Source organism: Carettochelys insculpta, chromosome 7 (genome assembly GCF_033958435.1).
Source record: "Carettochelys insculpta isolate YL-2023 chromosome 7, ASM3395843v1, whole genome shotgun sequence".
Classification (NCBI taxonomy): Eukaryota; Metazoa; Chordata; order Testudines; family Carettochelyidae; genus Carettochelys; species Carettochelys insculpta.
In genome coordinates, this window is record NC_134143.1 from 66,530,750 (window position 1) to 66,546,522 (window position 15,773).

Below are 15,773 nucleotides of genomic sequence, written 5' to 3' on the forward strand. Positions count from 1 at the left end.
AGACCTCTGCCTTCGAGGCCCCTTTTAGCAGGCAGTTGCCCAGATATGGGAAAAATAAACACCCCCTGTCTGTGCAGGTAGGCTGACACCACTGCCAGGGTTTTGGTAAAGACTCTGGAGGCCGAGGAGAGGCCGAACGGAAGAACTCTGTGCTGGAAATGCTCCTGGCCGACCGTGAAGCGGAGGAAGCGTCTGTGTGCCGGGTGGATTGTTATATGAAAGTAAGCATCTTGTAAGTCGAGCACTGCAACCCAGTCTCCCATCGTCCAGTGCCGTGAGTATCAAGGCAACTGTGATCATCCGAAAACGTTGCTTGCGCAAGTAACGGTTGAGGCCCCGAAGATCTAAGATGGGCCTCCAGTCTCCTGTTTTCTTCTCTGGTAGGAAGTAGCATGAATAAAAACCTTCCCCTGGAATTATTCCAGCACTCTTTCCACCTCCCCTATGAACATAAGGTGATTCACCTTCTGCTTCAGCCTCGCCTCGTGGCAGCGTTCCTGAGGTGAGGCCTGGTGGGAGGCTTCATCGGTGGAAGCGACTGGAAGGGGATTGCATAACCCGTGGCTATGATCTCCAGCACCCATTTGTCTGTGGTGATCTTTTGCCATTGAGAGTGGAACGGTCTGAGGCGATGATGGAACATGAGATGAGAGTGGCATTGAGCGAGGGTATTGATAGTGCAGCCCCCGACATACCCATCAAACTTGTTGCCTTTGGGCCTGACCCGAGGGCGTACGGCTTTGTTGAGAATGTCGCCTAGGAGTTCTGTACTGTTGCTGCTGTTGATAGTGCCCTTGGCTGTAGCCCCGTTGATATTGAGCATGCTGTGGTTGTAAGCGTAGCGTCTTTGCTGAGGATAAAAATTTTCCCTCCTGTATGGGGGAGTATAAATGCCCAAGGTTTTAAGTGTAGCTCTCGAGTCCTTAGTGGAGTGAGGGACCGAGTCGGTTGAGTCTGCAAACAGCTTTTATGTATCAAAGGGAAGGTCCACGATCTTCGCCTGTAGGTCCCTCGGGATGCCCGACGTTTGGGGCCAGGCTTCTCTACGCATGACAACTGCTGTAGCCGTTGAACGTGCCGCCGTGTCCGCCACGTCCAGGGCAATCTGGACTCCCGTCTGCGATGCTGCATAGCCCTCTTGAATAATCGCCTTTAACACCGGCTTTTTGTCTTCCAGAAGTGAATCCATGAGGGGAGTAAGCCTGGAGTAATCATCAAAATTATGGTTTGCTAGGTGTGCCCATAATCTGCCACTCTCAATAGCAGGGTAGAAGAGGAGTATACCTTCCTGCCAAACAGCTCTAGCTTCTTAGCATCTTTGTCCGATCCCCCCGATTTGTACTGAGAAGCCTTTGACCTCTGCTGGGATGACTCGACCACCAAAGAATTTGGTTGTGGGTGACTGAAGAGGAACTCCATGCCCTTTGCTGGGATGAAGCACTTCTTATCCGCTCTCTTGTTCGTAGGCGGAACAGAGGCCAGAGTCTGCCATATAATAATGGCTGACTCCAGAATGGCTTCGTCCAGCGGAATAGCAATTTTGGACGAAGCCGGGGGTCTCAAATTTTCCAGGAGTTTGTGATGTTTCTCCTGCACCTCTGCTGTTTGAATGTCTTGCGTGAAAACCACCCTTTTAAACAGCTCCTGAAACTGTTTAAGGTCATCCAGGGGAGAGACATCCCCGGGGGCCATGGCCTCATCTGGGGAGGATGAGGAACCGCCACCAGGGTAAACCTCCCTCGAACCCTTGGGCTCCTGCGGTCGATGATACACTTGCTCGCTGGAGGATTGTGAAGGAAAGTCTCGGGGTTCTAAAATTAACTCCCCTTGAGACAACTGTGTTTCTGTCCCCGATCGGGAGTGCCCACAGGAGTATTGAGTGGCCGGAGGGGGGACCTGCCCCTGGGTGTAGGCCTGTGGTGTCCGTGTCCAGCATGATAAGGACGACCGTGGCAGCATGGGCAAGGGTCCGGGGATGGAGACCTACACCACTCACGGGGTGCATACCCCCGATGTCTGGGAGAGCGAGACCTCTGCAACGACACAGATAGAGGTGAAACTGGCTTGTGATAGTACTCCAGGGGATCCCATCCCAGAAATGGTGACGGTGACCCAAGCCATGGTGACATTGGTTGGAGGAACGGAGAAGGAGGTTCCAGATGGGCCGGTGGAGACACAGACCTTCGGTGCGGCATGTGTATCACAGGGGGAGGGCTTGGTGCTAACAGCAGCGCAGCCCTGTCCGGAGTTGGACTGTGGTGCCGGGCTTTTGATTTTGCCTTGCCCCTCCCCTGCGGGGTCAGCACCGCCCCCTTCTGTGCTGGGGATCTTGGCCCCACTGTCAACGCCACGCTCGGCACCGTCAGCTGTGGTGCTGCACGGGTATCCTCCTCCGGTGCCTGCAGGCTTCGTGCCTGGCGCCCCTGCACCGTTGGTACCGCAGGGGCCGGTGCCGCCTGTGGGGGTGCCGCCAGGTCCGGCGCTTGCCTCGCTGACGCTCTGCTGGCTGTTGTATAACCGGAGACTCAGCCTCTGCCACGTGCGCTGCTGCTTGCCTGAGTATGCGGCTGGGGGCTGTGTGCTCTGCTCGCTGCAAACGCTGGCAAGGATCGAGCCAGGGAGATTTTCCTCCGTTTCTGCACCGAGGGGATCAGAGAACACTGCCCTCCTCTTATGCAACCCAGAGGGCCCTTCTGGGTGAGGCTTCTCCGGCAAGTCCAGCTGGAGAGCCTTATCAACAAGAGCATTTTACGCCTCATCGCTCTGTCCTTCCTGGCCCTGGCTGTGAGCTTAGCACAGTGAGAACACTTCTAGGTAGCCTGTGATTCCCCCAGGCATCAGATGCATTCGCTATGCCCCACAGAGGCCGGCATAGCTTCACGGCATGACTCACGCTTTTTAAAACCTGAAGAGGTCGTTGCGGTGAGTCCTTTACTGTTAATAGGGTACTTAGCACTTAATCCGTGCCTTTCCACCCCAAATACCAATCACTGGCCTGCGGGGCAGCCTAAATGGCCTTCACGGCTGCTCTTCTCTTCTCCGCTCCTCTCTCTTTTTTTTTTTTTTTTTTAAATAACCAAAGACAACAAATGACACAGAAAAAAACCACTACTTAATCTGACTCTGGCCTTAGCCTGAGTAGATTCCGTCTGCAGCCGATGGCAGTTGAGAAGGAACTGCGGGGACCGAATCGTGCACGCGGCCGGGGGCGCACAGGGGGGCGGCGCACGCCGGCGCATGCGCGATCCAGGAGAAACTGCTGGAAGATTTCCGATCTGCGGCGCCGGGCGAGCCCGACACCTATTGTGGAGCACCCACAGGGGACCACTTGAAGAAGAATGAGTAGTTCAGCTCTTCCCACATCATCTGTCACCAGGTTACCTCCCTCTTCCAGTAATGGCCCCACACCCTCCCTGATCACCCTTATTGTTAACATATCTGTAAAAACCCTTCTTGTTACCTTTCACATGCCTTGCTAGCTGCACTTCCAATTGTGCTTTTGCCTTCCTGATTACTCCCCTGCATTCTCCAACAATATATTTATACACCTCCTTAGCCATCTGTCCACGTTTCTACTTCTTATATGCATCTCTTTTGAAATTAAGCTTGACAAGGATTTCCCTGGTAAGCCAAGATGGTTGCCTACTATATTGGCTTTTCTTACTGCACGTCGGGATAGTTTGTTCCTGTGCCTTCAATAAGGCGTCTTTAAAATACCGCCAGTTCTCCTTAATTCCTTTTCCTTTCCTATTTGCTTCCTAGGGGATCCTGCCCCCACCCGCAACCTCAGGACTTACCTTTCAAAAGGAGCTCCAGGTGCTCCTGCTGCTTCCCCAGTGGCAGAATGTGTGTTCTGCCAGGGAAAAAAGGTGGCCCTGACTTAACGTGAAATTTGAGCTATGTGAGGGTGCATGGGAATGCAACCCTCACATAAGTTGAGGGACTACTGTATTTTCAAAACAGCAATTGGCTTTTCACAATTGGTAAACCTTAGTCTACGAATAATAGCACCTATTTCAAAATAGCTATTTTGAAATGCACTTTTGTGTGTAGCAGCGTTATTTTGAAACAAGCTATTCTGGAAGAGCTGTTCCAGAATATCTTATTTTGAAATAAGACTGCTGGGTAGACAGTCCCTTAGTCTTGACCAGACTACTAGGCTAGGTCTACAGTAGCCCGAAACTTCGAAATGGCCATGCAAATGGCCATTTCAAAGTTTACTAATGAAGCGCTTAAATACATATTCAGCACCTCATTAGAATGCCAGCAGCCGCAGCACTTCAAAATTGATGTGGCTTGCAGCCGAGCAGCTAGTCCAGATGGGGCTCCTTTTCGAAAGGACCCCCGCAACTTCGAAATCCCCTTATTCCTAACAGCAGATAGTAATAAGGGGATTTCAAAGTTGCCGGGGTCCTTTTGAAAAGGAGCCCCGTCTGGACAAGCCACACAGCTGCAAGCCGCGTCAATATGTATTTAAGCACTTCATTAGTAAACACAGCCCTAGAAGGACTTACGGGCGACATCTACACTACAGCGCAACTCTGAAATGCGCCCTTTTGAAAGACTGCCTTTCAAAATGACGCATCCACACATACAACATGGATCAAGATCACAATCTGCTATTTTGGAAGATCAGTCCAGCACTTTGAAAGGGAGCATCTATACAGCCATGACTGCTCTTTTGAAATAATGGGCCAGGAAATGCAAACAGAGGGGGTCGCCTGGCTTCCAAGCCCTTCCAGGGCCTGCAGCCATCCACTCCTTTAAAGGGCCCCTCCCAAAACCCTCACCCGGACATGCTGAGTGCTGCCAGGAGGTACAAAGCACAGCAGACCCTCTGCAGCAACCTGACCTCTAGCAGAGGTAACATGGCTTCCCAGCAGCTCCTTGAGGGGGAGTTCCTGCAGACCATCCTCAGCCTGCTGGCTGCACTGCTTGTGGCTGTCCTCCAGCAGCATAGGATGGCCAACTGCACAGGCGCCATCCTGGGAGCAGTCCGGCAGGGGCTACATCCGCGCCCCCTCACCCTGGTAATCTGGCGAAGGTGGGGCTATCCCACCAGGACCGAGTGGTGGGACCGCCTTGTGCTGGGGGATGGAGACAATGCCTGCTGGGTCCAAAATTTCCTGATGACAGATGACCTTTCAGGAGCCCTTTCACTGGCTTGCCCCAGCCCTCCAGCATGAGGACAGTGATGCTGCCTGTGCTCCCTCTGCACTTTGGGGTGGGCAAGGCCACTGTTGGGGCTGTCCTCCTGGAGATAAGCCAGGCTTGGGTCACACACCACCCTGGGCAGGTAAGAGGGGGCTACTGGGCAAGTGGGACCTTGCAAGGGGCTGGGGAGCACCTGGCCACACGCTCACAGACATGTCTGCTTTCCACCCCATGCAGGTCATCAGGGTGACAAACACCCTCCTCCCTCACCTGGTCGTCTCTGTCAGGGACCTGGATGTCACCCTTGTGGGATTTGCAGAGCTGGGCTTCCTGTTCCAGGACCATTTGTTCAGTAGCTATAGGTCTGGTAGTGCTGGTCTTACTTGTCTGCTGTTATTTTCTGTACAATCAGCAATATGGACCAAAATTCTAATGATTTTTCTGTGAAAGAAACTAGTTCTATTGATCTTGTATGCAATTTCCCTCTCCAAATACCATCCTCATTTGAGGTCTAATGGATCCAAGTATTTGTAAATAAGAAACTTGGGCCCCTGATAGCTCTTTAGCTGCTGACACAGCCTGCCTCTGAGGCTGAGAAAGGGATTATTGTTATTTTGGCCTGGGTGCTGCCAAGGTTCCAGAGCTGCTCACTGGAATATGAAGCATCCTTTCTTCAATATTTTTTAATTTAATCAGGTCAAAAGGAAAGCCTTTATCTTGATATTACATACAAATTTTAAGAGTCCTCTAATAAGGCTTATTAGTATTTTCTCCTACTATTTCATCTAGTTTTTCGTTCAACTTTTGATGATCTGAAAATGGATGCTCACAAATTTAGAGTTTTCTGTTAAGTCATAGATGGCATGAGACGACAGAATCTGACACGTATAAGATGCCATTTGCATGGCATCCATTCACGCATGGGAGAAAAAAAAACCCAAAACACTGGTGTGTACGGAAGAGAATGAGACATTATTTTGCTTCCTATTTCCTTTGCATAGCCAGATCCTTCACATTAAATACAGTTTTTATCTGGACTGATGGAAAGGGAATCCTGCAAAGAGAAGAACACCACATCTGAATTACAGCCATAAAACCAACTGTTTAATTGAAGCTACTTAAAAAAAACCATGTGAGGCAGTATAAACGATAAAATTATAATTAGGAGGGAATAGCTAGCACTTTTCAAAAGCTTTAAAACAGCAACAGGACACTTTACAAAAAGATTGTAGGGATAAAGTTTTCAAACTACAGGTACTGTATAAAGGTAACAGGTATCTTATAAAAGAATACAGCAACAGAGAAAAATGGGTACTCAAGCTCCTTTGAAACTAAAAATCTTCTTGCACTCTTGCTTAAAACATATGTCCAAAACTATTTTAACAATGACTAAATATTTCAGATTTTAATTTACAGCTCCCAGGTGTAGGCATAACACTATACACATCTTTTGAGCAAACTGGCAATGCATTTCCATTTAACCATGAGTGGTGTCATCTTCCACAAAGTCTTTGGCCATCTCTGCTGTGATCACATCAATATGACTAACCTAGTGTGGAGGGAAAAAAAAAAAAAAGATACATGAAAAATAATGGCTCCTAGACAGCGATGACCTCACTATAAGAAAATGCCAAATGAGACCTAGTGATGGAACAACAACAATGTGAATGGAGATAAATGGCTCTGCAACACTGGCAGATTGGGGTTATATGAACTGTGGGTTTTACCTCCTTTTCAAAAGAGGCAGATTATTATAGCTAGAACCACTGCTGTTCAAACCCAGATACCGACAGCTCAAATGCATCTCCATTCTCAATGTGTTACTAACATACAAACACACACATCTTTGCAATTTTAACTCATGGTTCTCTCATGAGAGAACTGGAGACTTCCAACCAGGCTGCACAGTCCCAAATTAAGCAGTGGCTTCATGACATGTATACTGATCTACTAGATAGGAAGTAGACTATGGTCACCATTACTTATGACTAAACAAAATGGCAAAATTTAGTTTTCCAGCCCCCTGGGTTAACTTACAGTCTCACCTGTTTTTCCAATACCAGCAACATAACTGTTATATCTATTTAGACATATTTAAAAATATTTACCTTATTTCTGAATTTTACACCATAGAATTTATCAGCAGACTCAAGCAGTTCAGGCCTAAAAGTTGTTGTAATAAACTGGGCATGTTCAGCTAGTTCCATAATCATATCTGAAAAAGAAAAGCATCCTTAAGCCAGCTATCTTTTCAATATACAGGCCACAATTCTTATGAAGAGGCACACAACAGCTGCTTTTTTCTTAAACAAAAAGCTCTTAATTTTTGTTATATTTCACATAGTGGTACCAATTACGCGTTATTATAAATAATACTATGTAGTGTACCAATGAACTGACCCTCCATTATCAGTCACTGTTTAATTTAGTAAGCACTAACCCCATTTCGATCATGAGATGTGCATGCTACACAAAGCTGGATTCAGAAAAATGCAGTTTCTACAAATATGACTATTTCAAAAACAGACTAACATTCTTCCTCGCCAACTGTAGTCTTTTAAGCAGATCTTCTGGAAACTGTATGCAATAGAAAATGTCTATGTGGCTACATCTACACTAGCCCAAAACTTCAAAATGGCCATTTGCATGGCCATTTCAAAGTCTACTAATGAAGCGATGAAATACATATTCAGCACCTCATTAGAATGTGGGCGGCCGCAGCAGTTCGAAATTGCCGTGGCTCATCCAGACGGGGCTCCTTTTTGAAAGGACCCTGGCAACTTTGAAATCCCCTTATTCCTATCACTGCCCTCCACATCTCCTTTCTTCATCACTAGTGTAGCTTTACCACCAGCGACTAATGTGCTGATAGGAATAAGGGGATTTTGAAGTTGCCGGGGTCCTTTTGAAAAGAAGCCCCCTCTGGACGAGACGTGCGGTGGTGAGCCGTGGCAATTTCGAAGTGCTGCGGCCACCTGCATTCTAATGAGGCACTGAATATGTATTTCAGCGCCTCATCAGTAAACTTCAAAATGGCCATTTGCATGGCCATTTCGAAGTTTTGGGCTAGCGTAGACACGGCCTGTATAATAAATTTTGTAATGACTTTTCGAAAGATACAAAGATAACAGACAAAGAAATACATTTTCTGTACCATGGAAAAAAATTAATTTCAATATGGAACATTTTCAGCTAGATTATTCTTTATTTTAAAGAAAGAAAAACAAAACCTTTACCTGAAACAGCTTTTCTGTGCTGAGCATCCAGAGCTTGATCAATTTCATCAAACAGGTAAAAAGGAGCTGGATCACATTTCTGGATAGCAAAAATCAGGGCAAGAGCCACCAATGACTTCTGTCCCCCTGAAAGTTGCTGCATTTCCCTCATTTCACCCTGTTTTCCTGTAAATGACACCTAAGAAAACACCACAAAAGGATGTTAACTCTCCTATACTAGAACATTAGATTAAATGCTGTTATATGATGTTTCAGTTTAATCATTCATTATAACTTCAGTTTGTAGAGCTCATTTTCAGAAACACAGTTACTGGCCACTAAGAGTAGCAACAATATTTAAACTAAAATATTTTTTTACCCTAATCCCAACTCCAGTGAACTGGTCTACAGATGGCACACTGCTCTGAGATCCAGATCCCCTCTCGCTCTCCGCGCTGCCTTCACCCTCATCCTGGGACTGACTGCCCTCCACATCTCCTTTCTTCATCACTAGTGTAGCTTTGCCACCAGGGACTAATTTCTGGAACACCTCACTGAAGTTTTTTGACACCTTGGAAAACAAAAAGTCAATGTCAATTCTGTATCTAAATGGAAAAACAGACACTGTGCAAAATCTGAAAAGCAGGTTACAGCATAATATGTAAATAGCTTCTAACAGATTATACTTTTTTAATTTCTCCTAATATGCAAAAATCTGTTCTTAAAAATAATTATTAACATTTATTGCAGAAATCCAGCAACTAACAAAAAAATGAATTATGCTACATCCTTTTGAAAGATCTACAGAAAGGTAGAAGACTCATAATAAAACAGTAAACATCACAGATAAACTTGGTGCTTCCACAGGGATCAGCGATGCCAATGGAAAGACCCATGCTCATTAATGGGCTTTAGAATAGGGCCAATTTAAGCAAGGACTGGCAATGCTCTAAAGCAGGGATCAGCAGTCCCTGGCATGGATGCCAACAATGGCAGGTGAGCCTATTTTCATCCGCAAGTGAGGCAGGAGCTCAGCCTTGCCCATCATCTCCCATGCAGCCAGGAGCTTGCTCAAAGCCATGTCACCTGTTAACTAACAAGAGACCAGCTAATGTAACCAACCACCACCCAAATTGCAAAGCTCTGCATCTAAAATTTATTAATGAAGCTGTAGCAAGTAGAACTAATATAGTGACTTCAAAAAGTATCACCGGCACTTGGACCATAGAGATTAAAAGATAAAATTTTGGAACTCCACTTAGAAAAGATTGCTGACCCCTGCAGGAAAGAGCATACACCTTGCACTGTGCAAAAATGTGCCTCTCATCTTTGGTCAATATTAGCAGCTCTGATGAGGTCCAGAGAATCATACCCAATTCTGAGGTGAATTCGGAAAGTAAGAGGATTTAATATACAGGATTCTCTGTAGATGGGTCTTGAGAGGTACTTAAAGCACTGCAAGAGTATTGTTGACTTTTAATACACCAGCACTGATCTATTCCATCCTACAGTTACCACACAGCAAAATTAAAAATTTTCTTCTGATTTCATAGTCATCTAAGTATTTCCCACATTACCTGTTTGAAAGTCAGCTGGATAGCTTCATATTTTCTGAGTTCAAGGACATTCATCAACTCCATAATAGATTTGTAGCCCCTGTCCAGTTCCTCCTGTCTTTTTATCAGCTTCTCCTTCTGCTCCGAGAAGTTAACAAACTGGTCTAAAGCTTTTTTATTGACATGACTGTATTTTTTCAGCTCCGTGTTACACTGCTCCAGTTTACGGAATAACTGAGGAAAAACAACAACACATCAAGATGACTTTGGGTTCTTTTCCAATTTGATGTTCAATATATGTGGTGCTAAACCCATAGATCGTCGTACACTTTTGTGACAAAACCAAGCATACTTGTTACCTGTTTTAAACTTAATGTCTGATATTTTTCAAAGGCCTCCTGTGGAAGTGAGCCCAATTCCCTGATTTTCTTCATGCATTCTTCCTTCTTCTTGAGAAGCATGCCTTGCCTGTTGGTCATCTTTTCAAGTTCCTTTGTGTCGTGGTTAATGGCATCCATGTGTTCTTTCTCCATGTTCTTCCAGCGTTCCATACTTTTTTGGAGATCTTTAATCCCTGCTTCTGTTTTGTCAATTGAGTTATCCAGATCTGAGGTGAGAAAAAGCAGAGGTGTACATTTACATGACTGTGTAAAATCAGCAGCTAATCTGCCAGTGACCTATTTTAAAAATTAAAAAGATTGCGGATTAAAGATTTTTTTTTTAAAAGTAGTATAACAATGAAGTTAAAAGCTGAAAAAAGTTTCAAGAGTATTTAACAATCTCATCGAGAAAATGCAGAATTCTAAATTAAAATGAGCACACTATGGGATTGAGATCACTTATACTGCTTTATCTTTAGCATGAGGCTGTGCTGTGGTTGGCTGTTCGGCTCCACAAGGATTTATGGAAAATAATTCTTCTGGTTTAACAAACCCAAAATCTTGAAGTGAAAGGCATATTAAAACAATGAATTAATTATGCATGAAAACCACTGACATCTGTAACTGTCAAATGAGTTCAGGCAAAACTTTAATAGAGACTAGGTTCACCTGAAACTGAAGCCAAGATCACAAAACTAAGAGAGACAAATAGTCTAAATCAGGACCTAGATCAGACCCCTAAATCATTTATGTACAATCTAACACTGACTAATATTACACAGTTCTGAAGCTGTCAAAATTCCGTAAAGAATTATGGAAGAATATGCCCAGAAGGAAGGTACCTTCCTAACCTCCTGGAATTAATGGTTTACCTATCTTTAAGCCAGAGGGCCAGTATCTCTTACACATTTTTATCCTAATCAGTAACAATGATTACTACAACGTTATTTACTTCAATAATATTTTGTTAAGTGAGTTCCCCGGGTTAATTATATGTTGTGTAAATGTTCTTTTATCAGTTTGAAATGTGTTTTAACTTTATTAGTTGCCTCTGGATCTCATGTTATGCCTTTTAACCCCAAAAGAATGCCATATTGCAGGGCATCTTCATTCCAAGACAGTATTACCAACCATCTGATCGTGCCAGGGTATCCTTCACTCGTTTATTGATGGCCTCGAGTTCTGATGTTGTGGCAGTAAGAACAGTGCCACCTTCTGTTTCTCGTAGCTCATTCAACTCCTGTGGAACAAAACATTAGCAGTAAAAATAATCATCACAGGAAATCAAAGCATGAACCCAAAATGCAGATGACATGAAAAGTCTTCCCTTACCCTGATCGTATGAGTATGACAAAGGCCATTAAAATACCTGTCGCAGAGGCAGGCATTTTGTTTTAAATTATACCTAAACCTCTAAAATCACATGCACTGTTGTAGTTCTATCATGATGTGAACAAAGTTTAATTATACACATGTACTTTTCCCATCTTGGATACACTATCAGACAATCCACAAATACATTCTTAAATAATTCTGCTTCAATCCCAAAAAGCCCCATAGTTCAGATTACAATTGCTTTTCTGCTTTACATATGAGATACAATAGTAGTTACTGTAATAATCATCAGACTATCCAATGCATATTTAAGAGCAGAAGTCTGTCAGATCTCTTAAGGCACAAACTAAGAATATTGGGCAAAATGGATCTAAGAAAATAATCTTACTTGTTCCACTTGGTCTAAACGTTTTCTGAGATTCTCATTGAGATATGTCTCAACTCTTGTGATGATGCCTTCCAACTTAATCCGCTCGTTCAAAAGCTGTCTATTTTCCTAAAAGAAAGTAGGCGATAACATTAACTGCATCAAAGAAAGGCTCCCAGTGAAAGGTCTGATTTTATGACAGAAGTTTGTAGAACACAAAAACCTAAAAGTATTACATAATGCCTTACATACCTTGCCTTAATATTTTTACATATGTGTAGACTGGGTGCAAACAATCCAACTTTTACACTATTAAAAATTGAAAGTATTTGAAATTTTAGCTTTCTCCAACACTTTTCAAAGACCAAATAAATATATAGAGAGCAGACAACAATTAAATACACAAACCAGAATCTCCTTCTAACATGCAAAGCTCACAGAACTACATTGTATATGATTATGTCTAACTTTTCCTATGCAAGAAAACGTGGCAATTAACTAAATGTTTGTCTTCTCAGTAAGAAATTCTCAACATTTAGTGCTGCGATATCTATCATGTCAGTTCTCCTTACTTGTTGCAACTGTCGAATCTCATCATTAAGTGCATCCACTCGTTTCTGATCATCTAAGCTGAGCTGAGACAGCAAGTCCGTTCCCAATTCTGCTTTTAAGGATTCTCGAGTTGATTCCATAGCATGTAAACTTGCCTCCAAGCTTTGCAAGCTGCGTTGCTACAGAACAGAGTATTGCATTAAATTGGATCATTCAAATGAAACTGCAGGTTTCTCTAAACCTGTCTTCTTCTACTTGTATGAAGTAAATCCATTGTAGTAGTTTTACAGGCAACATGAACAATGCAAGCACACCAATCCAACTTCCAACCTGTCAGAAATGCCAAACTACCAATTCTTTTTCATAGGACACTGCTATCAGCATCTACATTACAATCTCCAATGGGAAACGATTTTGATTTTTTTCCCCCTAAAGAGCTTACGAGAAAGGGGAAAGCCATTTTATGTGAAAAATCAGCTCGTTTGATTGCCCCTTCTGAGCCCTGCATGATATGTTTCAGCATATGGTCATCTGGTGCATCAATCCTCTACTATTTCTTTACCATCTGGCTAAAGTTCCACAATACAGGAATTATGTCTGCTCAATAATAGGATACCCATAAACTAAGTCACTAACAGATTCTTACATCTTGTGATACTGGGCATCCCATATTCATCACAACTGTATGATTATTATATGATTACAACATAGTTATGGTGCACATTGTACAAAAGTTGTCATTACAGAAGTTGATCTGCTGAATATGATTATCCAATTTGTATGCATGTATCATTTTTGAATCTGGAGTTATGAATGCTAACCACATAACTGTATTTCAAATGTGGTTGCACCTGGATGATACTAACAAGACGCTTCCAATCTACACTGCTGATTGTGAAGGGTCTATTCCAAAATAATGGGCTATTAAGGAAAACAATAAGCCTTAGTAGAAGCTCATCCCCTCTGTGGTGAGCATTCCTGGGTACACTTCATTCAGTCTATGAGTAAACAGCTGCTATCATTGGGGCAAGCACATGAGGGCACGTGACTAGATCACATGACCCTGAATTCCATTTTGGTACCTGCACTTTTCCTTAAACTGGGCTGGGAACTTCACTTGGAACAAAGAGGTTCCCACCATATGGGAGAAACTACAAAAGGGAAGTGACATTACCAACAGTCTCAATTTCCCCACAACTCAACACCTGGAAATACCTCTGGAAGAGCAAGACTTTGAACTGGTGAAGTGTTGGTCCCAGGCATGAATAAGGAAACTCTGTAGGTGTTACATACACAGGTAAACTGCTGTACTATCTCACAATGTGAAACATTGCTTGATTCAAATCCTCTCTCGTGAATAAGTTTTAAACTAGGATTTTTTTCTTCTTAGTTAAGCATCTTTGATCTGTCTGCTAGCACTTAATCTTTTTGTAGTGAATAACTAATTAAAAATCTGTATTTTTATCCCTTAAACAATATGGTTTGCTTGACGTTATGGTGGGGGGAGAAGAGGACCTCAGCTCAGTTAACAAAGGCTTGTGCACAGTCCTCTTCACATCAAAGGAAGAGCAAACTGAGTAAATGTAATACATTCATACCGCTCAAGCTTTTGGCCAGCGTAGGATGGTACAACTCTGATATCCTAGCTCAGGGGTCTGCAACCCCCAGCATAGGTGCCAAGATTGGTACACGAGCCAATTATCTACATGTGAGGCAGGAGTTGAGCCCCACACCTTCCCCCGCCCCCCGCCATGTACCTGGGAGTTTCTCAAAGCCATGCCGCCTGTGGATTAACAAAAGACCAGCTAATGCTACCAACCACCACCTAAATGGTAAAGCTTTGTATCTTTATTAATTAAACTGTTGTAAACAGGAGTATTAATGACTTTAAAAAAGTACCACTGGCACTCAAACTGTACATGGAGGTCAAAAGGTCAAATTTTAGCACTCCAGCCTAGGACAGGGGTCAGCAACCTTTCCAAAGAGATGAGCTGGGGGTATTTTGGCTGGAGCCTCTTTCTTGTTGGTTAAAGCAGTGGCTAGGCAGAGCATTCATGTACACTGCTGGCTCTGGTCCCTGCTTGTGGGATACTGGCATAAGTGCAAGCCTGGAAGCCTCTACACCTTGACACACCACCACAATTCAGAAAGGAACCAAGACTGGTGAGAGAGAGAGTGCTCAGATGTACTACAGTTGCATGTGGCACTCTTGAGGGGCCTGTCACACACATGCTACATACCTTTGGCATAAAAGTTTTCTCAGACTGCTGCCTCTTCTCTTTCAGCATTTTCATCTCTGACAAGATACTGTCTCGGGAAGCTTTGAATTTTCTCTGTTGGGTCTCAATCTGCTGCATTTGATTCATCAGTTGGTCAATTTCATTATTAATCCATACAGTGGGCTAAGGAAAATTCCAAGTTTTAAATAAGAGGTGTTCAATACCCCCCATCTCCCCGGTTACTTTTTTTTTTTGTTTTGTTTTGTTTTTCCCTTCCCAATCCCCATCGTATCACAGATTCTGTACCACGGTACCAGCAACATTTGACTGCTCTTGGAGGTCAACATAAAGCCTTTATTTAACCAGAAGAGATTAAAACAGGTTAGTCAAGAGACTATTGTGGTGCTTTATCCTATTTCCTCTCAGATGTCAGATATATCACCCAAGCAACACTCCCAAAACAGGCATACACCAGTTACCATTTTCTAGCATGGTGACCAATGGGTTCTAGACACAAATGCAAAAGAAAACTTAGTGTTCCTTATTTATGAAGTGCTGTTAGGGTTATGATGAAACATTGATAGTGAGCGTATCATTCCACATCTGCTTTTTGTAATGTTTCTTTTGACATCCTCTGAAGCAGCTTCACCAAAAATAGCAGTCCTGTAGCACCTTAAAGATCAATACATTTATTTATTAGGTAATGAACTTTTGTGCGTAATACCCATTTCTTCATATATTCTGAAGACTGATTTCAGTAATCTGTTACAGAGCCACTAAAAAAAAAAAGTAGATTGAAGCACAGAGAATTACTTCCCTGAAATTAACTTTTAAAAGTTACAGTGTGTGGCGGGGTACATTAAGCCAGCTGGCGAAGTCCAACACCAAACCCAAAATAAAAATAACCTGATCACATCTGAGTAAACATTTCCTTTCTACTTATATAGCCATATGTCCAAATTTCCTTGAGGCCTGGATACTTACTGAATGTTGCG

General features: G+C 43.5%; 1 protein-coding gene and 1 long non-coding RNA gene across 2 annotated transcripts in view; one reads left to right on the plus strand and one right to left on the minus strand.

The window, feature by feature from the left end:
• The window catches only part of LOC142015581 (uncharacterized), a 57,116-nt gene that overhangs the window by 34,440 nt on the left and 6,903 nt on the right, over positions 1-15,773 (plus strand). The window lies entirely within an intron of this gene.
• The window catches only part of SMC3 (structural maintenance of chromosomes 3), a 57,950-nt gene continuing 48,342 nt past the window's right edge, over positions 6,166-15,773 (minus strand). Inside the window, exons 20-29 of the mRNA XM_074999198.1 lie at positions 14,800-14,951; positions 12,580-12,738; positions 12,029-12,136; positions 11,437-11,545; positions 10,285-10,532; positions 9,947-10,159; positions 8,749-8,940; positions 8,391-8,568; positions 7,263-7,369; positions 6,166-6,703 (exon numbers count right to left, since the gene is read on the minus strand). Coding sequence (XP_074855299.1) covers positions 6,632-6,703; positions 7,263-7,369; positions 8,391-8,568; positions 8,749-8,940; positions 9,947-10,159; positions 10,285-10,532; positions 11,437-11,545; positions 12,029-12,136; positions 12,580-12,738; positions 14,800-14,951 — 1,538 coding nt within the window. The 3' untranslated portion in view covers positions 6,166-6,631. The remainder of the gene's footprint in view (positions 6,704-7,262; positions 7,370-8,390; positions 8,569-8,748; positions 8,941-9,946; positions 10,160-10,284; positions 10,533-11,436; positions 11,546-12,028; positions 12,137-12,579; positions 12,739-14,799; positions 14,952-15,773) is intronic.